This window comes from Engystomops pustulosus, chromosome 3 (genome assembly GCF_040894005.1).
Source record: "Engystomops pustulosus chromosome 3, aEngPut4.maternal, whole genome shotgun sequence".
NCBI lineage: Eukaryota > Metazoa > Chordata > Amphibia > Anura > Leptodactylidae > Engystomops > Engystomops pustulosus.
In genome coordinates this window covers 28,255,121-28,278,844 of record NC_092413.1, presented here as the reverse complement: position 1 = coordinate 28,278,844, position 23,724 = coordinate 28,255,121, and the positions used below count along the sequence as shown (strand labels likewise).

At 39.2% G+C, this 23,724-nt stretch overlaps 1 protein-coding gene across 6 annotated transcripts in view; it reads right to left on the bottom strand.

Annotated features, from left to right (window-relative positions):
- Positions 1-23,724, bottom strand: part of EHBP1 (EH domain binding protein 1) — a 241,545-nt gene that overhangs the window by 12,757 nt on the left and 205,064 nt on the right. For all 6 annotated transcript variants that reach the window (XM_072140370.1, XM_072140374.1, XM_072140372.1 and 3 more), the window contains 2 exons: positions 6,957-7,056; positions 4,909-4,982 (listed from right to left, as the gene is read on the bottom strand). In XM_072140370.1, coding sequence (XP_071996471.1) covers positions 4,909-4,982; positions 6,957-7,056 — 174 coding nt within the window. The remainder of the gene's footprint in view (positions 1-4,908; positions 4,983-6,956; positions 7,057-23,724) is intronic.

The following is a 23,724-nucleotide window of genomic DNA, read 5'->3' as shown; positions in this document are numbered from 1 at the left end:
CAGGATTACATATTGATTTTAAAAATAAAAAAGCTTATCATATAAGCCAAAACTGAAGGGACAAAAAAAAAAAAAAAAATCAACCTATGCAAAAGAAAAGGAAAAAAAAAAAAAGTACTCACTTCAAAACATATGCCAAGAGTGCATCGCAACGAACAAAGTGCTGCAGATATAGTTATTGAACAAAAAGAGCGCAGTGTCACGGCCCAACCGTAGCGAAGGATGTAATGAACTTACTGGAGAATGATCTAGCCATAGGATGTAGTGCACTGCCGCTCTCATTATGGGATGTCACCGCTGTAGGCAGGTCCCGGATGGTCAGAGAATTTGATGTGTTTACAAGGCTACGCTGAAAAGTCATATTTTCTCCAATGGGAAAAAGAATTAAGCCGGCGACGAATTTGTTGTATCAAAAGGCACCAACCATGTAAGGCACAGTTACTACGGAGGTCTGGTCTATTCCGCCACAAATGTTACTGCTAGTCCTGTACTATCTATCTATCTACCGTACCCACTTAGCGTATCCACCTACCGTATCCACCTACCGTATCCACCTACCGTATCCACCTACCATATCCATCTATCCATCTATATATCTAGCCTCCACCGCAAATAAGTAACCAGAGCCATAAGTTTCACTTCCCATATGCTAATTAGTATCTCTACCATCAGTCCGCTGGTTGAGGGTGGTCTATTCCAGCACAGACAGCCCACTTGACAAGTTCTGTAATCATTTGTTTTGGGCTCCAAATTCCATTTATGGAGTCACATTTATCACAACTTGTCTCCCTTGTAATTAGATTTACAAGCCCTGAAATAGGTGCAATTCCTGGCACATGACGAGAAATTGACTTTCTGACGCTGCCCCCAGCAATGGTCCCCTGTCCTTGACGATTGATGGCCACAATAGACAGGTCCACCATAAATCAGACACATTAACTATCCTGTGAAAAGGAGGGAAATTTTCAAACCTCTTCAATAATTTGACCATATGTGGTAAGATACTTAGCTCTCTCTAGTGAAAGCTGCAAGGCTGAATTTTATCAGTTAACTTTTGGAGATCTATATCAGCAAAATGAGAACAAAGAAACAAAAGCATGCTAATAATTAATTACCAGACACTGCTTTATCGTGGATTTTTTATATAGGTTTTATAAGGATTTATCATATAAATGTATTTTATAAAATAAAGGCACCACTGACATCAATGTCCATAGTGCTCAATGTTCTCCCATTCACCAGAACTTAAAATATATATATTATATATTAAACCTGCAGAAACAAAATAGAGGAACAGTTTAATAATTTTGGTATTAATTTATAAATATTAAGAATAAAAAACCTACAACTTAAAAAAAACTACTACTTAAAGAAAAATCAAAACCATGCATGATAGAACCAGGCACTGTGACTGTAGTAATCTTATTAATGATCTAGAAGGGCTCCTGGGGGTGTTATCAAAGAGAGGGTGAGACCGTGTAACAGCCTGTGAGTCTGCTGCTGCAAATCAGTGTAACAGCCTGTGAGTCTGCTAATGTGAGTCAGTGCAACAGGCTAGTGAGTCAGCTGCACTCACAGGCTGTTAAATTATCTCACCCTCTCCCTGATCTGAAACTTCCTCTGCAGCAGCCAGATTACAACACAGTGTGATTCCTGCACAGAGTAACAGTCTGTAAACTTGCAGCACAGGGGGGGGCTCTGGTAACACTCCCAGTAGCCCTTCAGGCTCATTAGCATACTTATAAAACTTAATTTTAGAAGGATGGAGGTCATGGATAACAAATATAAGAAGATTACCACAGTCACTGTGCATGGACTGTGGTTCACCATGACAGAATATGATGGTACAGTAGATTTCCTTTAACAATTTGAAGTTTACCCTGAATTATAGAGGAAAAAAAAAGAAAAAGAAAAAAAAAAGACATTTCATAGGTGGTACAAATTAAAAATAGTCTGGCAAACAAAGTTGGTGCAATTAAAGTACCTCATGTAACAAAAGAAAAAAGTACAGAAACCAAACAAAAATTCATAAAAATTATTTCTCTCAATAACAAACTAATTCCAGGTCATTAAGGAGTAAATAGAAGATATATATATATAGCTTTTGCTTTAGCTGTTTGGGTCACTTAAACCAATTATTTGAATTTGCGTCAAAAGCGAAATAATTTTTCGTAAAATTTGCAATAAGAGTAGCGCTTGTTAGAATGTTTTATTCCTGCCGTTTCCTTGTTTGGCTACCAAAAGCACTTGAGGAGATCACTGACCCATCTCGTTAGAACAAAAGTGGTCAATTGCAGCATGTCAACGTGATATCCAAAAGTGCAAAAGATGAAGAGCAACGTCCACTGTTATCCTAACAAAGAAAGTCATTTATTAGTTGTGACAATAGACGAGGCTTTGAGGAAGGTCCCGGGGGTCGCGGCGGAACATTGCTCTGTTGTACTTTCTAATAAATCACTTTTTAGGATGCATATGCACACAAATTGGCAGAACTTTTCATTTTGCAGCAGTGTGAAATTGACAAGATGTAATGAAAAAGCTACAAAGCCAAACCCTGGACATGTAAGAAATGTTTAATGATGACTACAAGGGATTTTTTTCTTCTTCTTCTGTTTTCCAAGCAATTAAGCCTCGGTACTTCAGTATACGGGCACAGGCTCCGTGTCCATATACTGCATCGCTGCCGTATAGACTATGTATACAGTATGGACTGCTGTAGCTTTGTTATTTCTATACATTATACATATCACACAACATAAAAAAAAATCTACAGAATATTGGGTTACGATATTGCACCTTTTGTCATGCAGTGCAGTCCTAATGTCTGATACTTTGGAGAAAACAGATGTTCCGGGTGTAGGATGGTGACAGGTCATGATCGCTATTTTAATCCAAAATCTATCCGTCCACATTTGGTGGTGGTGAGATGGGAAAAAAGCCCAAGGGTGATCAGTGTGATCCCGGGTCTGAGGTAACAGCTGTGCTCAGGCTGGAGGGGCGGCTGCCAAGGTTTTTGACTAATCAATGAGTTTTCATTAACTTCAAAAGTTTGAATGTTTTCAGTTTTTTTTTTGGCTTTAGAAACTTGCTGAATTCTTAGCAATGTAAGGATAACGCGTACAAATAAATGGATATACTTTACTCTGCTCATCGTTTATTTAACGCGTCAATAGTATAAAATAAATGTTTCTGAGTAGTGACCGTTTCTGCAAGTCCCCCTGTGATGAGGTCATCAGTCATATGTCAACTACAGCCAATGATAGGCCTTAGTAGAGACACATGTCTGTATGTACGAGGCTGCTGAAGGAACTGACTGACTCATATGCATTATAAGATCTCATGCACAAGAAAGTATGCTCACCCGAGCCGTAGTCCAGGCGAACATTCAGGGGGGGCAGCTCACCTCACCCCTCTCTATTGAAAGCCAAGCAGCTGAACGGCAAAATATAGGACATGTATAATTTTTGATCTTGATATGAGGGGAGCGGAAAAATAGTTGCTGGCCAAAAAACGGGTTGACTAGAAGTGTTGACATTGGGGCAGATTTATCAAGCTGTCTGAAAGTCAGAATATTTCTAGTTGCAACCAAATCACAGCTCAGCTTTCATTTTACCAGTGCTCATGAATATTTTAAAGGGGATCTGTGATTGGTTGACATGGCCAACTAGAAATATTCTGACAGCTTGATAAATCTACCCCACTATGTTTGAGTTTCAATGTCAACACATGCAGAGAACCCCTGTGAAGCGGAGCACCAGCCCTAGAACGTGAGGCTTCTGGTGGAGCATCGGACCGGCTGGCCAGAGTACTAGAGGATCCTCCGATAGGCCCAAGTTCTATCCCAGTGCTGGATCTGAGATCCTGCAGAAGGCAACCCAATTTGGAGGCAAGAGGTATCCATTTTCTAGTTGATGCAACATAAGCCCCCTAGATAATTTTTTTCTGGTGGGTCCAAGGAACCCCTCTCCGACACAGGATAAGTATATGTTTTTCTTTCTTTATTAAACAAAATATACCAGCCTTCTTGGTCTTGTAAAATTGGCAAACGCCTTTACCAAAGGTGAAGTACATTATTATGAATCGAATACGCCATTTTGACTATTTTTGAGGAAAATAAATTTACACAAAGCTATAGGGGAAGTGACGCCCCAGAGCTGCCCGCTCCTCCTGATCGCCATTCCTCAGACACCTTGTGCCATTTAGTCCATGCAATCTTTCAGCATCCATGAAAGTCTCCTAAACTAATTACAATTGATTGAATATGGATCAGGAACCTTATCAGGTGAAAAAAGAAATTACCCAGTGACAGCCAAGGAGGTCAATACCGAGCAGCTCACATCACTCATCCTTCAGTTGCTATATTTGGGCTCAGTGATATAATATTAACAAATGGTAGAACTCTACTGGCACTTTGTGAACAGAAACACATCGCTAATGTCTACAATAATCGGAAAGATGATTACATGTAAAAATACAAATCCTCCTCCGTTTATTCCTATTAGTCTTCATTCCATGATTATAAGCCACATCATAGTATTATGTACGGAATCAAAATGCTTTATTATATCATATTTTCATCCTGAATAAGTTTCACGGAACTTTAGATACGTTTTATTATAAGATGCTGTTCACACAGGATTTTACAATGTGCATTGTTGCAAAAATATATGCCGTCTCATTGATTGCAATGGTACAGTAAAGTGTGTATTTTTGTAGGCCACTTATTTAGGGGGTCAGGAAGTAGCCAAATCGCGAATATGAATAAAAAAACAAAAAAAGGTAAAAATCAGACGTGCATTTCTTTTCATATTTGTGTTGCGTCGTTATTTTCCGTAAAAACATACCCTTTTACTTACATTTGGATTTTTTATTCGTGCAAAGGAGGTCAACACCCCATATCGGTCTTACCTTCTATAGCGAGCATTGCTCGTAACTCTCTGTTCAGTAGCTCAAACCGTCTCTCTAGGTCATGTTCTTTTTCCCTATAGGCAAGTTGAGAGAGAAGTTAAAAAAAAAAAAAAAAAAAAAAAAAGCTCATCAATATGTTAATTACTAAATCATTAAACACTTAAAGGCACCTTTAGCGTGCATTGATTTAGGGAACTCATAAATGACTTTTCTCTACCGCAATAAGCTACTTCACACAAATGATACACGAACAATGAGGAGTCAGGTGACCGCATGCAGCATATACTACTTTCATGAAGTTTAGTCACTCGCTTTAAACCGCACCTTGGCTACGTAAACTGTTGTATGAAAAGATTATTGGAAGTAAATCATGACATTATAAGAAAATATTGATACAGCTGTGAAAATGTCCAATCTGTCACATGGTACGTGCAGTCCTATGTACAAGCAGCATTTTATAGAGCAGGAAGAGCTGCGCAGATTACACATAATTACCTACCTTTAGGTAGCAGGAGGAGCTGAGAAGATTGTACATGGTGTGTCCCATCAGCATTCAACATGTTATGGAGAAAAAGGAGCTTAGCAGTTTGTAGATAGTTTCCTATTTGCAGGGAGCAACTTATAGAGCAGGAGGAACTGAGCATGCAGTTTGTTCTATAGAACACTATGTACAGTCTGCTGAGCTCCTCCTGCTCTATAACATGCTGCCTGCAGATAGTACACTATGTATAATCGACTCTTTTCCTCCTGCTCTATAACATGCTGTCTGGAGATAGGACACTATGTACAATCTGCTCAGTTTCTCCTGCTCTATAACATGTTGCCTGGAGATAGGACACTATGTACAATCTTCTGAGCTCCTCCTGCTCTATAACATGTTGCCTGGAGATAGGACACTATGTACAATCTTCTGAGCTCCTCCTGCTCTATTACCTTCTGCCTGCAGAGAGGACATTGTAAAATCTGCTCAGCTCCTCCTGCTCTATAAGCTGCTGCCTGCAGAGAGGACACTATGTATAATCTCCTCAGCTCCTCCTGCTCTATAAGCTGCTGCCTGCAGAGAGGACACTATGTATAATCTCCTCAGCTCCTCCTGCTCTATAAACTGCTGCCTGCAGAGAGGACACTATGTATAATCTCCTCAGCTCCTCCTGCTCTATAACATGCTGCCTGCAGATGAGGCACTGTTTTGAACATGACAAATTTCCTAAAATGTATACATTGATCATTTTCAGTCGAGGCCACATAGAAGAAATCTCTTTCTCAAGGTTGGCCCCATGCTTCTTGATGGTGTGACAGTGTAATAGGCTTCGTCATAAAAGGATTACAAAAAAAAAAAAAAAAAGTACATACCAAGAAAGAGAGAACCTTTCTCACAAATTCTTTCTATCCTACTGCGGAAATGAATGTGTAGCTGTATGAAACAGCAAGGACCCCTATGTTTTATATATGCACTTGGCGTTATGTCTATTGACGCACATGTAGCTCCATACATATTGTTAATAATGAAATACTGGCCTCCATGTATTTTATAGCACAGGTAATTTTGCAGATAACTATAATTATTTTGACCTTGAGGTATTCTAATACATTTTGTTTTCTTTCTCTTAATCCTCCCTTCCAGGGTCAACACCATAACAGATCCTAAGCATGTCATAACATAACTAGCAGAAGAGTTACTAAGATCCTTGTCACCAGTGGCTGGATATTATTAGCTGACGATAATCCTTCTTCTGAGAGCCTAACCGAACAGGAAATAATGGTTAACAATGGAAATGGAAGAGTTCATTTTAATTTTCCTGAGTCACGGGGCAAAAAAGAGAAGGGTGCAGCTCGAGAACCGTCAACCCATTTTCTGTTTACAGGCGTCAGTCAAAGTGTAAAGACATCAGGATCGGAGAGAACCAAACAATGTTTATCTGGCGCCAATATCACCGGAGGGCAGAAAGACGAGAGAGTCAGAGCAGACTTCATAGAATTACTTTTTGCATAAATCATAAACATGTACTGTCGTAAGTGTAACCGAGACAGGTGCCCGATGTGCTTACAGAAGTGAGAGCTGGTTCATTCTCCTGATCAGGGCGTTTTTCTTGTTCACAAGCATGAACCATTCCTGCATCAACGTCTCCTCTTCCTCGGTATACATTCCTGTATTAAAAAAATTAAATAAATAGAAAAGTAAATAAAGTTTGGTAAACACACACGAGTAAAAAACAAACACAAGTACAAAGCAGTCAAAAACACAAACACGAGTAAAAAAAAAAAAAAAAAAAAAAAAAAAAGTCAAAAAACACACACGAGTAAAATACAGTCAAAAACACACACACGAGTAAAATACAGTCAAAAACACACACGAGTAAAATACAGTCAAAAACACACACAAGTAAAATACAGTCAAAAACACACACAAGTAAAAAACAGTCAAAAACACACACAAGTAAAAAACATTCAAAAACAAACAAGTAAAAAGCACTCAACAACACAAACAAGTAAAAAACTGTCAAAAACACACGAGTAAAATACAGTCAAAAACAAACACAAGTAAAAAGCACTCAACAACACAAACAAGTAAAAAATTGTCAAAAACACACACGAGTAAAAAAACCGTCAAAAACAAACACAACTCAAAGAAAGTAACAAATACACAATCAATTTTTACAGCAGTGCACACTGATCTAGCAACACGTTATTACCACACCATCGCATTCTCCCAGTCATACACGGTTTCTAGGTGTGACCTTGCTTACACATCCATGAGTCTGTAAGAGTCCGTACAACTAATACACTGAAGTCTTTGTGCCGTGTGCAGGACATACATAGACCACAATCCGCACGATTCAACACACATACTGTATGTGCACAGATCGCGGGCGTTGAGTTAAGAAACAAAAGATCTTTGTGCAAAAACAACTGCAAATGGGTTTCTGTTTCCGGTTTTGCAATAACTCTTATTAAAGGGTTTGTATATAATTACTGTTCGAGTCAGTCAAACTCTGACTTTAAATAATAATAAAAAAAAATATAACGGTTCGTATGCCTGACCGGTGGCCAAATGGCCAGTCCGGAAAATTGATGCCCCTAGCTACTAACCATGGCTATGATCAGCCAGGGGATGCGCCTGCTCGGCCACTGGGTCAGGTGGCTGAACGTGACCATCGGGTCTACGCATAATTAACATATTTATTATTTAAAACCGTTATTTTATTAAATTTATAGTCGGAGTTGGACTGACTTGATATTCAAACCGTACTTGAATGCCGAACCTAACCCCGGCCATCGGGTCCACTCATCTCTAAAAATTTACATATTATTTAAAACCGTTATTTTTTAAATTTATAGTCGAAGTTGGACTGACTCGAACAGTTATATACTCAAGCCCTTTTGTATGAGATATAGCAAACCGTATCTAACATGAGCATCGGGTCCACTCTTAATATTAATTATCAAACACTCCCCATGTTCCCTCAATGGAGTCAGAGTTGGATTGTGCCAAATCACAAAAGGATGACTTTACAATTTGGCTTATTGACCCCACAGATCTGGTCCAGATAATTGAAAATAATGTTGTATATCACAGCAGGTTCTTTTTCTTTAATTCTTTTTTTTTTTTTTTTTTTAAAGATTTTAAGGACAGGATTTTTAAAAATATCATCCATCTTGACAATCTTTAAGAAATTAAGTTTTGTGTTTTGTGTTTGCTCTTTTAGTAAACGACAATAATAAAAAGGTGCGATGTTAAATATCTATACACTTAAGGAAGATATCCCAGAGGGGGTATAAAAGTGTCTATGCTTCTAGTTAAACCCAAAATATATTCCCACAACAAACAAATAGATAGATAAAATAGAAAAATTTTACTTTCTATGTGGAAACATCCCTCTGTGTAAACAATTCATGAGACGCGGGTGGCGGGTGTAATATTCTGTAATACACTTCATTTATATGTTGAATGTTGTAGACACAATCCTTTGTACACAGATACACACACAATTTTCCGCTGCAGCTTTTTATCAGCATCATCGGAGCCACTGTATGCACAGCCCATAAATATAAAGTAATGTCACTCTCATCCTTTACTTCCTTAGTATTCCAAAGCTAGGGGGGAAAATGCACAAAATCCGGCCAGATAATGTTTTGTCAATAACTAATAACAGATAAGAAAAGGCTCTCAATACTAGACAAACAGATGGCTTCCCTGGACAATACGTGATTTAACAAGCTATTTGCTATATACTTAGACTGGAGGTTAATCAAAAAGTATAATCTGCCATCTATGAAAATGTTCTTCAACAAAACCCCGGCCATAGGATTGCAGGGGCTCAAGCGGCTTTAATGAATGTTAACAGCAACCGCTGAAGAGGTTCGGTGAATACAGCGGAATAAAATGCAGCACTAGTAGTAATAATAATAAAATTCTAAATTAAGAAAAAATTCTAAATACAAAAATAGCTATTTTCGCAACCCCTATATCATATAACAGAGAATATGTAAGCATTTCTTTCTAAACACACATAGGAATAAATTTGGACTTCCGAACCAGATTACTCGTAGTTACCGGTTACTACCCTGTTTCCCCGAAAATAAGACAGTGTCTTATATTAATTTTTGCTCCTAAACAGGCGCTAGGTCTGATTTTCAGGGGGTGTCTTGTATTTCGATGAAAAATAATTCACATTTATTGTTGGACAAAAAAAAACTTCTCTCCAAACTTATTTCATGCAGAATTTCTTATGACTTAATTTCTATTGGAATCATTGTTCCCAATCTCTCACATTTAGCAATAGCACCTTCCTTAAATGATCCCCTTCTTGTCCGGGTAGCTGATTGTATCGGAGCCTGCGCTGTGCGGTTATGAAGCTAGGTACATGCGCAGTAAGGCAAAGGTGTACTTCCACAGCTTCATTACAACAGAGAACAGGCTCTGGAATGCCCGTACTGCACTCTTCTACAATTACGGCTACATTCACATGGCTCTGTGTACAGGGCAGGGAGGAAAAGGGAAGGGGAATGACCGCTCTTCACCCCTCTCCTCACTATTGAAAGATGAGTGGCCCGGCTCGGTTGCAGTGTGGGGAGACACCGTGTGCTCACCGAACGGCGACCAAATGCCATAGACCACAATGGGGGCCATGATCACAATTTGTGTCCAGATCATGGCCCCCATTGTGGTGGTGTGAACAAGGTCTAAGTACAATATTTGCTGATGGGTCAATAAGTATCAGTGGGTGGATTAGTGTCTGAAATTTACCCTATAAAAATAAGTTATCTTATGGCTAAATAAACAAAACGGATGGAAGCCGAATAGGGATTTGCTTGGTTGGACGTATACACACCAAAACCAGAATCCAATGCAAACTCAATACTAAGAATAAAACTTTTATAATTGCTGACAAAGCTCAAGTTTAGATAAAGGTGTAGGCCATCATTAAGCAGAATACTAAATGAGGGGAAAAATATATTATCAACGTCTGCATCTACGTTTTTATCTAGCAAACCAACTGGGACAGTCTTATCGGATAAAAATGGCTAAAAATTTAGACTATTTGAAGGGGAAATAGAGAAATAAGCGACACACTTAGCATCCAACTGATGCGAATTTTTACATCTGTACAAATATTAATTGACTGTAAATCCCCAGTGCACATCCGTGGCTCGATCCTCTCATTAGTTCTCGGCAGTAGTAAAAGATACTGATGGAGAGGTCCGTTGTGAAATGTATTGATGACCTTTACTTGACAGACGCTCTGATGAACAAACAATGGTAGACGAGGCACAGAACAATTAATAAACTCTCTACATGAGGTAAACATGTGTTCTGTACTGAAAGCAATTGTATCATGGTGTCCATCAAACACTAGAGCAAGTGCAAGCATTTCCCCGAGAGCATATACGAAGGGCACTTACAAACAGGACTCTATCTAGCGAATTACATTTCAAACAGATGTTATAGGCATCACTGTCCACCGACAGCTGCCACAGATATACTTGTCCTTAGAAGACAGATAATTGCAACGACCCATTCCCACATTAACATGTGCTATTTCACGGACCAAGCAGGTATTTAGCCTTTGAAGGCCCAGACATCATCTTGCAAAGCAACAGAATTGGTCAGAAAATCTTCAAACTCTCCAAATATTGGACAGAATTGTTGGCCGAGGTCTTCAAAGTCCAATTAGATGGTAAAAAAAAAAAAAAAATTGGATCCAGTAGCAATATAAACAGTTAAATTTCAGAGGTATAGGGGCATGAGGAGGTAATGCTCATGGGGGCACAGGAATTTCAAAATGCAACTTTGTTTATCTGATGTCTCCATCTGGTAACATTAAGATTACCCCCAAAATTATTGCATAATAAGTGACATATTCCCCCGACAATCCGTTCATCAAATATTCAAATTTTAATATATTTTTTCTCTTATGGGCTGGGTTTTATTAAACAATAGAGAATAAATTCATGTGAGATCCCTCTAAAGAGAATCATAGAATACTAACCAGATAATTCCTACATTGCCCATTTATGATTTTTATCACACAATGATCCATACAACTTTATTTCTTTAATCTTTTGAGGTCCACAAACTTCAGGGAAAGGGGAAGCAAAGATATTTTGATTAAACATATCCACCAATTTTTGTTTTGAGAGCTTTTATATATAATTATAGGTCTCCATGGTTACAGACTACAAATGATGTGTAGTCTGATCCTGATCTTTTGTTCCTAGCCTTAACATTTAATCAAGGCAAATGTATTTTGAGGGAAATTAATTATTATTTTTATGTTTGAAATTGGCTATATTTATAAATTTTAATCTAATTTCATCTAAGGCGTTTTTAGAGAGATTTGACAAAACGCCAAAGTAAGCAACGTCATGCGGTTTCTCTACTGGGGAGTCGAGACGGTTTTAAGCAAATTAATTTTACATTTCATAACTAGTTAAAAAACACTTCTGTCTCTTTCCATAAAGTAAAAAACATATTCATGCCTGTGATCTCCATTAACAATTTACCGATTCTACTTAACCCATTTGTTAATTAATCCAATATTAGTAATCCAATTTACCCATCAAACTATTACTTAAACCACACAAACTCCTTTCAAGATCCGGGATATATAACTTGAACATATTGTAAATGAATCTTGAATGTTTCATTTTACTCCCCAAATGTTCCTAAAGCTCATGTATAAGAAGGAGAACGAGGAGGAAAAAAAAAAAAAACACAAGATGAACATTGTTCACCCTGATTAAGTAAGAGCTCATTAAAGAGCTGTCAGTAGCTCACTTTGAATATGCATGAAGCATATAATCAGATCTCGTACCGTCACTAGAGGAGAATACGGTAAGTACAAAGGATTGATTTAATTACTTGGAGTAGGCTATAGTGGTCGAGCAGTCTTGTTACTGAAAAATAAAAAGGAGGCTGCATTCTGGCTGTTTAGTAAAAGAAGGGGGAAGAAAAGGCAATTCTGTCCCTCCACAAAATGGAAACGGCACAGAAAGGAACTTAGAATGTTATTTATCTTATTCTTTGAACATCAGAAAATAGAAATTTATGTTTAAGCGTCATTCGTAGAAGATGATCATATCCCAAGTTTTTTTTTTTTCTAAATTTGAGTAAAAGTCCCAAATATTTTACTTGTAATCTGAGGCTTGAATTAGCAAATTTTGTGTAAGCTTTGAAGTGAAAACTAGAGCGTCAGCAGTTTAAAGAATTAACATTGTTACAGTAAAAACGTAAAGAAACGTAATGCAAATAAGGAAGAGCAAAAGCAATCGTAAGGATGTCTGCACATGATGTGTAAAGTACGTGCAAATACGTGCGGAAACTTTTTTTTGTTGCATATTCTGGTCAGGTCAAAAAAATATGATCATCATTAGTAGATTAGGTAAATACTTTCTTGCAATGTTTACTAAAATAATACATATTAAGGCACTGTGTACCAAGACACTGGGATATGACGTCAATACCCGTATTTGGTCAGTTCTTTGGGAAATATATGCACTTATAAGCCATCCTAAATATGAGCTGATCCTGCAGATATTTGCTGGGCTGACCGACTGATTGGTTATCAAACACAAAATTAGGAAATTATCTCTGGTTTGCAGAATAGAGAAAAGTTATATTCATTCACAAGTTTGGTGAGGTTCCTCAAAATTAACAGTGGGTGTAATCTTATAGGATGAACAGTCACGAGGCTCTGACTCAAACTAGACCAAGCAAGACATAATGGACGAGACATCACACGTAACCCAATATGACTGAATTTTAACATGTTGCTCTAGAATAATACGTGACTTGCATATCAGTTTGCATTGTTTTACAGTGTGTTAGATTTCACAGTACAACTTAAATGTGCTCAAAGTGAGATGATAATTGTCTACTGAAAGCCATTTTGGGTTGACAGAGACATGCACTAACATATCTAACTATACGAATAACTTATGCACAGTACAGGCGGTCCCCTACTTAAGGACACTCGACTTACAGACAACCACTAGTTAAGGACGAACCCCTCTGCCCACTGTGACCTCTGGTGAATATCTCTGGATGTTACTATAGTCACAGACTGCAATGATCAGCTGTAAGGTGGATGTAATGAAGATTTATTGATAATCCTTGGTCCAATTACAGCAAAAAAAATTTGAAACTCCACTGGGGCCAATTTATTTATTTTTTGTCTGGATCTACAATTATAAAATATACAGTTCCGACTTACATACAAATTCAACAGGGATTGCCTGTAAAAGCATTGCAATTAAGGAAAACATAAGATATAGATCTTTAAATATATAAGCCATAGATGTATACAGGCAGTCCCCGGGTTACATACAAGATAGGGTCTGTAGGTTTGTTCTTAAGTTGAGTTTGTATGTAAGTCGGAACTGTATATTTTATCATTGTAATCCCAGACAGAACTTTTGTGGCCTTTGTGACAATTGGATTTTAAAAATGTTGGGCTGTCATAAGAATCAATATTAACACTAAAGCTTCATTACAGACACCTGTGATAACTGTTACAGCTGATTATTGTAGCCTAGGACTAAAGTACAAGAAATTACCAATATCCAGGGGTCCGTTTGTAACTAGGGGTCATATGTGCCTCGCTAGGACATTTAACACTTCTTTGTTTGTATCATGAAGCTCAGTCATGTTCTTCTACCACATGGAATAATAACCATCAACGAGATGTTGCAAAGTCTTCTCATTGTGAAGTCCATAGCTAATGGGATTTCAATAGTTTGGCCAAGTATACCTATAATATAATATGCATTCCTAAACTCCTATTCCTTCAACTTTAAAAATGCTGGACTGGGGTTGCTCAAACTTACCGTTTTTGGTTGAAAACTACTACAAGAATCTTTACTTTTAGGATTTTGGTCTAATCTAAAGATTTTACTTAAATAAACAGCAGTAAAAATGTGATCTTCTCACAACCCTATACATGAAATTATGTGGCCCATACATGGCACCATCTTGCTGGACAATTAACCAGAAAAGGGAAGCCATTACCATTATTGCTTTCCATTTGCATAGGCACCAAATGTATTAAATTTTTGTACACAAATCTCAAGATGTGTGCGCATCTGACCTATATACTCTGTAATAGGGTTATTCAGAATTACTGGGTCGATGGCACTACTTCTATGGTAGTCGTTGTCAGCTATTCAATACTCAAAATGTGTGTATGTAACATTCGTGCGGCAGCCAATAACTACTTTGGGTCATAAGAAATTACATTGAGTTGTGTTATAGGCAGTCCTTGGGTTACGTAAAAGATAGGTTCTGTAGGTTTGTTCTCATGTTGAATTTGTATGCAAGTCTGAACTGGTATATTTTATAACACTCCCAAGAGGCCACAGTGGGCAGGGAGGTCCCTGTAAGTAGGGGTCTTCTGCAAGTCGGGTTTCTGTCGGGGGACTGCTTGTATTGACTTTGTAGAGATGCAAAGTTCTGATACGAGCCATAAAAACATAAATATTGTGTATATAAAATTAATCACCTACTATCAACATGGATGGTGTAACTTCACCAAGACATTTACTTTGCATGAGAAACAATACAGAGAAACCTGCATTCTAGCACTTGTGCTCAACAGGCACTTAATGGTATGAAATGATGGACACAGAATCCCATCCTTTCTAATAATCTTGTGACAAAAGCTAAAAAAGACATCATCCCATTAACTAGTGATCTGAACTGCTAATGCAGAGTACTTCCTAGTGCCTTTTATGTCCAATGTGGCTATTTAAAAAAAAAAAAAAAAAATCTCACTAGGCATTCATTGTGAATAACAGACTCATTCATCTTTTATCTCCATCTCTTCTGAGGAGAGCGTGAGTGAGGCTGAAGGTGTCATTGATATGATGAAGTGGAAATTAAATCAGAATTTCTCTCATATTTTCCTCATCACACTAATTTAGCTTTGTAAAAAATTTACCTCCGTAGGGAGCGTTGGGACGCAGCCCCCTGTTGTATTCTTTATTATTATTATTATTTTTTTTTAATACAGAATAGCCAAAGAGTGCGTCAATTGAAAAGCACCAGGGCCTGGACACAAAAAGCATTCGAAATTCTCATTTAGTTGTCTTTATTTTGCTAGCGCCATGTGGTCCTTGAAGATGTAGAAAACACGGGAAGCCAAGTAAAGATCAGAGCAAGCTCATTAGCATTCTGACCAAACTGGAGTGGTGGAGATGTATAGTTTGGCTCGTTTGTCGTTTTGAAAGCTGCCGGTGGTAAGCTTTTCTATTTCATTGTGCTTTTGTCTTTTGGGGAGTTTTTTAACGCAGCAGGGTGTTTGCTAGCTCCTGGGCTGCACAAGGCATTGTGGGAACCTTTCCTGAATGATAGGCCTATAGTATCACTATAGTGTAAGTCACAAAGTTTTTTTTTATTCCCCCTTTATATGGGAAAAATTACACCAATTTATCGGCTTCTACATAGGCAGTGAGCTGTGACCTACCTTAACACCAGAATTAAAAATTGCAAGTGAACTAAATTGTAACATGGGGCGGGAGGAGTTGGGGGGGGTCTTACAGTCTCACGGTGAAGCAATTAGCGGAAATCTGAATATTTATTAACAACCTGCCGTAGAACAGGAGAAAACCATATTTCCCGACAATACTAAGAAAAAAAAAACAAATACATCTCTGTTCTACAGACGGAAAGAAGACTCCTGGCAAGATTGGTTTATGCTTCGGAATTATGTAAATAACGTATTACCTCTCAGAAGACCTCTGCAAGTTATTACCCTGCCCATTTGATTTTTTTATTATACATAAGGCTTACTTTGATGGTTTATAAAGACTACATTAATGCTGCCATCCTACACGTCTCCAAGTTGCAGTTAAATGGATAAAAGTCTTTTTGGATGAATTTATCTGCTAAATCCTTGTGGCTGCCCTCCTATCTTGGATGATGACCCAAAAGAATGTCAACAGCTCATTTCCCAGAAGGCTGCTAAGAGTCACTATGCAAGTCATAATCTGCTCGCTCTCAAAGAACCATTTCAAACATCGCATTTCACAAGCTGTTAAAACGGGGGAAAAAGAAAGTCACTCATCTCCCGACCACCCTGATAAAACATATCTTATGTGTGCATTCTCCATCGTTTTTACAACCCGGCCAATACAAGGTTTATGTTTATGTAAATGGATTTCTAGAAAATGTCTCGGCTTTGATGACAATATGCTAAATTCATGCTACCTAGAAATGCACGTTAGCATTAGACAAAGGTCTCTACATTTACATTAACTTAATTAATCTTCTTGTTAATTACTCGGCAATATAGAGCGTTATTATCTTGAATGATGTATGAATCTTGTCATTTTTAACATGTAATATATTTACAAAAGTACAAAGATTAATCCAAATTTGTCAAAATTAATGTCAAACGTTAAGGACATGATGTAGGATAAACCCTTTGAAGACATATTGGTGTAGATGTGATTCTCCAAGATGACACAACCCTTAATCCAAAAGATGAAGGCTGCCAATATAAGGAACCAAAAGGTCCACTAACACAATTAATGGTCACTTTTCTGTTCTGGCCCTCTGGGAAATTGGCCGATGTCAAGGGAGTTATGTTATTGACAGCATTCGTTCAAGTATCAAATGTCCTTTACTGATTTTAATACGAATTGGACTGTAGTTGGGTTACAAATAAGTCCTCCTGGTGTTTCAACCCAATTGGTGAAATCTTTACCTGTGAGGAAATGGTTACTGGTACTATTGTTTTCTTAAAAAAAAAAACCCTGATGGGTTGAGTCAATGCCAAATATACTTGAGATACACAAACATCAGATATATAGCAAGCTCCAGGCTACTCTGCAGTCACTTTCATCTTGGACTTTGTATATAAGATGGCGGCTGATGGCTGGTTCAAGCGGCAGAATTTATTAAATTATTTGATACTGTTCCCTTATAAAGAATGACTAGACCAGTGATGGCGAACCTTTTAGAGACCGAGTGCCCAAACTCCAAACCAAAGTCCATGTAATCATCCCAAAGTGCCAACATGTCTATTTAGCCTAAAATCACACCATACCACTCTATAAGGGACATATAATACTGCTACATGATGACCATTACCAGTACAACAAGATAAATACCACCATACTGATAATGAACAGACCACCATAGAAAGACCAACATCAGCAATTATATCACAAAGCAGGAGCAAATACAGCGGGGAACACTACCCCCATCCAGAGAGGAACACTACCCCCATCCAGCGTGGAACACTACCCCCATCCAGCGAGGAACACTACCCCCATCCAGCGAGGAACACTACCCCCATCCAGCGAGGATCACTACCCCCATCCAGAGAGGAACACTACCCCCATCCAGTGAGGAACACTACCCCCATCCAGTGAGGAACACTACCCCCATCCAGAGAGGGACACTACCCCCATCCAGAGAGGAACACTACCCCCATCCAGTGAGGAACACTACCCCCATCCAGTGAGGAACACTACCCCCATCCAGAGAGGGACACTACCCCCATCCAGAGAGGGACACTACCCCCATCCAGAGAGGGACACTACCCCCATCCAGAGAGGGACACTACCCCCATCCAGAGAGGGACACTACCCCCATCCAGAGAGGGACACTACCCCCATCCAGAGAGGAACACTACCCCCATCCAGAGAGGGACACTACCCCCATCCAGAGAGGAACACTACCCCCATCCAGTGAGGAACACTACCCCCATCCAGTGAGGGACACTACCCCCATCCAGAGAGGGACACTACCCCCATCCAGAGAGGAACACTACCCCCATCCAGTGAGGAACACTACCCCCATCCAGAGAGGAAAACTACCCCCATCCAGAGAGGAACACTACCCCCATCCAGAGAGGAACACTACCCCCATCCAGAGAGGAACACTACCCCCATCCAGTGAGGAACACTACCCCCAACCAGTGAGGAACACTACCCCCAACCAGTGAGGAACACTACCCCCATCCAGAGAGGAACACTACCCCCATCCAGAGAGGAACACTACCCCCATCCAGAGAGGAACACTACCCCCATCCAGAGAGGAACACTACCCCCATCCAGAGAGGAACACTACCCCCATCCAGAGAGGAACACTACCCCCATCCAGAGAGGAACACTACCCCCATCCAGAGAGGAACACTACCCCCATCCAGAGAGGAACACTACCCCCATCCAGAGAGGAACACTACCCCCATCCAGTGAGGAGCACTACCCCCATCCAGTGAGGAGCACTACCCCCATCCAGTGAGGAGCACTACCCCCATCCAGTGAGGAGCACTACCCCCATCCAGTGAGGAGCACTACCCCCATCCAGTGAGGAACACTACCCCCATCCAGTGAGGAACACTACCCCCATCCAGTGAGGAACACTACCCCCATCCAGTGAGGAACACTACCCCCATCCAGAGAGGATCACTACCCCCATCCAGGGGCAATATGAAGGATTGTTGAATTCGGCAGGGGGTGTGTAGGGTAATGTGTATGTTGTGTGGTGGAGGGTGGGTGCACTGAACAGCAAATCTACATGGAATCAGGCAGGTGAATTTACCATCAAATCACCACATGACACATGTCTGTGGCCACACACACATACATATATACATATATATATTGCTCTTGGTCTGGAGCTCTGGGCACCTGTGCCATGCTGTCAGTGAGGGCAGTATAGCGCACCCCAGGGTCACTGGCAGCATGGCACAGTGACAGGAGCACTGGACCAGGGGCAGTATACATGTGGCCACAGACATGTGTCATACAGGGCAGTTTGGGACACTAAACAATAAGCACCTACAGTTGTTCAGTGTCCCAAAGCTGCCTGCCTGCTGCCTGTGTAATACACACAGAGCAGCTCCTGCCCTCCTGCTGCACTTCTGTACTCACTGTGCACCGGCTGCGTGCTCCGGCAGTTCTCTCTCTTCTCCTCATGTTCCCGGGCTGAAGGGGGAGGGGGAGGGGGTGGAGGGGCGGGCACAGACCTGCTGCTGTGTCTCTAGGCAGCATTAATGAGCACAGAGCAGGTCTGATGCAGCCGTCAGTGAAAGAGATCACTGGAGCTCTCGGCGATCGGCAGCTTTTCCTGCCTGCCGGGAGTTCTAATGATTTATATATGGACAGCAGGGGAGATGGTCCGCGTGCCCACAGAGAGGGCTCGGCGTGCCCTCTCTGGCACGCGTGCCATAGGTTCGCCACCACTGGACTAGACCATTATACAAGCTCTCATACCTCTTGTGTCACCTGCTCACCCTTATAGACTGTAAGCTCTTGGGAGCAGGTCCCTCACTCCTATTGTTCCATATGACTGTTTGTACTCTGTAATGTAATATTATAATTGTATTTGTCCCTTATGCAGATTTTGATGGCGCTATATAAATAATAATAATCTTTATTTATATAGCAAAATCAAATTCCGTAGCGCTGCACAAATCAGATAAATAAAGAATATTATTATTATTCTGCAGATTAGATATCTTTTAGGTAGACCAACCTAAACGAGATGTGGACAATGGACTGACATCTGCAACTCCTCAGGCAACAAACTATCAGTCCTTTTCAATTCAACATGCCCGATCCTTCCTGCTGCCAAGCTACTGAATCAGGGGTAGCCTGGTAAGGAAATAAGTATAAGAACACCACACCATCTTTGGGTTCAACGCTGTGGAACATGGTAAAATTATATAAGCAAAGGCATTAAATATTTTGCTACTTTACGGAAGGAATTATTTATGCTTAAAATTCAGTATTGTCTATATAAGAATTTATAAAAACGAAATCGTAATTTGGCCGCGCTAAAAGTCAGGCTAGTTTAAAATATTTAGTAGAAAATGTTTAAAGATGAGAGTTGGTTTTCCTATTTTCTTTTGAAACACTGTCATTCTTGTTGATGGGCTGTGCTGGGTATCGGGAGGAGGGAATACTTTTTAGGTTACCTCATTTAACCTTAACTTTCCATATATTTTGATGAAGCTAGGACCATTTAGCTTTCTGACAATGAATCATGGGAAAAATGAAATAGACAGTGATCATAGTTTATATCTGGAATGTAAAATTTGGGGACAATCAGCCCTAAGTTTTAGTCAATATTCATTATTTTTACTAGGACAAATGCAATGCGGTCCTTTTTTTTTTACAGACATCTTGGTATTCTAAAAAAATAACCTTCACTTTTGAGTCTGGTATAATAAATTGCATTGGAAATCAAAATGTTATTATCGATAACGGTGCATCCTTAGCATCATAATTTTATATTCACATGTTGGATTGGGTTGGAACATGATTTTGAATCGTGTTGGAATATGATGAGGAACTTGTTAACATTTTTTTTTTTTTTTGCAAATTTATAATTACATTTATAGCACTAAATGGAAAAAAATAAAATAAAAAAATGTATAAAAGACAAGTCATGATATCCCCTCACTTGCTTTGGAGTCTGGGACTTAAAGGCCAGATGTTGCACAAATGACCAACAATTGAAGGTTAGAATAAATTAATGACTGATTTCTGAGCTTTGATGGAATTAGCCATACACTCCTTTTCTAAAAGTGCCATGTGAATGTTCTCCCGTTAAACATTATTCTCTCACTCTCCTCTTTTTTTTTTTTTTTTGACAAGTGAGGCCACCCGGCAGAAAACAACTGATGCAAAACCCAGGAGTAATCCCTCTGTTTAGTTCAACACCGTGGTTAGCCTTAACACTGCCTCTATTATCCAATGGATTTAGAGGAACTTTCATTTATCTCTTGCCCTATGGCTCCAACTTTCGAGCTAAGAAAAAAAAGGGGGATTGGGGCTTTTCCGATGTAAATAGATTTGCTGTGAACACAAAAGAGTATTTTGGCCACTGATTAAAGTATCTACTGTAAAGCTGCCATACACAAATATGTGATCTCCATATAAACATGGATGAAAGCAGGATTACAAAATCAAGTAACTCGAGGGACCGTATGGGGACACTGCACACCAAAATGGTACTATGGCAGTACTTCAAGGGGCGACGGAAACAAAAGGGTGGGGAATATCAATTAACAGGCAAATATGTCCTACATGATGCAAGCTGAAAACCTGCATGGTTTGGTGGGGGAGGGTACGCTGAATTCCAATAGGCCAAGCTTCACTTATATTGTTCCCAGTCTCAAGTATTGACCACTCATGCATAATGATGAAAACACCAAGGATGATTGTGATCATTGCTCATCACCTGTTAATTACAGAACGATTAAGCTTGCAATTAACCAGAATGTAGGTTATCAATATTGATATAATGTTATGATAATTACTTTTTAACTATTCACTTTTTTCTACTGGAAATAAAAAATATTGCAGCTATTTTTATTTATTTTTAACTTATAAGTCGACAAACCCCCCCCCCCCCCCCCAATATTCCTTGAAGTCCCCTGGCAGACAGTTTTACTAAACGCTGGTTTTCTGCATGTATGGAAACGGGTTGTCATTATTCACCACAAGTAGGTGTGGTGTGGTACAAGTAGGTGTGATATTCACACTACACCTGCACATTATGTTGTATTTGAATATATGCCCTTCCGAGCTAGTGGTCCGTCAATTTCATTTTTGTACCTATGATAATTACAATCTAGATAGATTGTAAGCCCTGATATACAAGCTCTTCCTTCAACATTGAGCCTTGGGTACCAATTTATTCTTAGTTGTAACATATGTAGGAGGCGTTGGGGTTCAAGGAGACACCAGATGTCAAGGGGATAGGTCCCACAAAAGAGATTTATTCAAAAATGTCCAAAACAAGATGCATTTTGGGGCTACAGACAAATCCTTTTTGACTAAAAGTTCAAAGTGATTTGATCCAAATTGGTACGAATGTAGTATGTAGATACATAATAAAAATAAGTATAACATGAAAGGACAAGACACGGTCAAAGACATAAGGGCACGACCATTTATAAAATCTACTAACGGTATAATAACAAAAACGCCTATCAGTGGTATATCAAGAGGCTGTCTGAGCAGATATAGATAAGTCTAGCTATGGATAGACTTTTGCTATAGTTCCTAACCGTAAAACCATTTCACCAAAAATGAGACAAGGACGGTTCCCCAAAAATATTAATGATCAAGTAAACCAGCGCAATGGACATAAGATACAGAACAAGTTGTCATCCGAGCCAATAATAGAGCGTCAATCAACCTAATTTGCCCCCAACAAAAATTAGCTGCTATGAATTTTTTTACAAGCCGGAAGTTGACTTTGTACTGAAGCATAAGTGACCATTCTAGATTCCTGACGATGACAACTAAACATGGAAGAATCTTATAGTATCCAGAATGTATTCTGTAGTTAGAAGTAGTCACGGGTTTAGTGTGAAACTAATCAGCTACTGGACAGGTTTGCAATTAAATGGTAAACTAAATTGCTTTTACTCCATTAAGATAACAAACAAAGATGGCTCGTGCTGATAAGGCCGCTCATCAATGGTTTGACAATGAATATTCACACTGTGTTTGTTTACAGGTGCAGAGGTGACATTTGCAGTATGCCGGTGAGTACACAACTACTCAACAACAGTGAAATGCCTATAAACAAATATGCAAATAGGTAAAAGTGACAGATTCGTAACGGCTATTTATTACAGTGGGTGAGCCCAAGTCACTAATAGAGGAGGCAGATGCACAAAATCCTTGCCATTAACTTTGCATTTGGGTATAAAGTTATAATAACTTCCATAATTTGCTGTGCTCGTTATCAATGGCTTACATGGGTACAGACTGTTTACACCAGTTTGTAGAGATGCAAAGTAAGGGGCAGGTGGCAATTAAGCAAATCCTCAAATTAACTAAACCCCACCCTTACAAAAACACACACTTCAAACATTTGCAAATTGCTTGTAGACATTTATCTGGAAATTTTTCTCTTAACCAAACTGCAACTGGCTGCCCAACTAAAACAGCACAACAAGTGTATTCACAGGACATTGCGGCTCAGCTTCCTGTCTGTACATGGTCATACACATAATATAGCACCAGCTCAATGTTGGAACAATCGATGAATATACTTTACATTGACCTAGCTCTATATATATAGTCTGTATTGGGTATTGAAGACATAATGTTTAACGACCGATTGAAAATAAATTACATAGAAGAATGGCTTGACTGTAAATACAACCCAGATATCTAGGAGTCTTTAACCGTCATGGGACAATAACCATACCGACTATATGTTTCGGGACAGGGACTTGTGCTTCTTTTATGTGTGCTACAACCTATGTTTGTGGTTCGGTTGTTTATAATGAAAAATAATAAAAACTGTTAAAAAATAAAATATATATACATATAAAATATAATTTC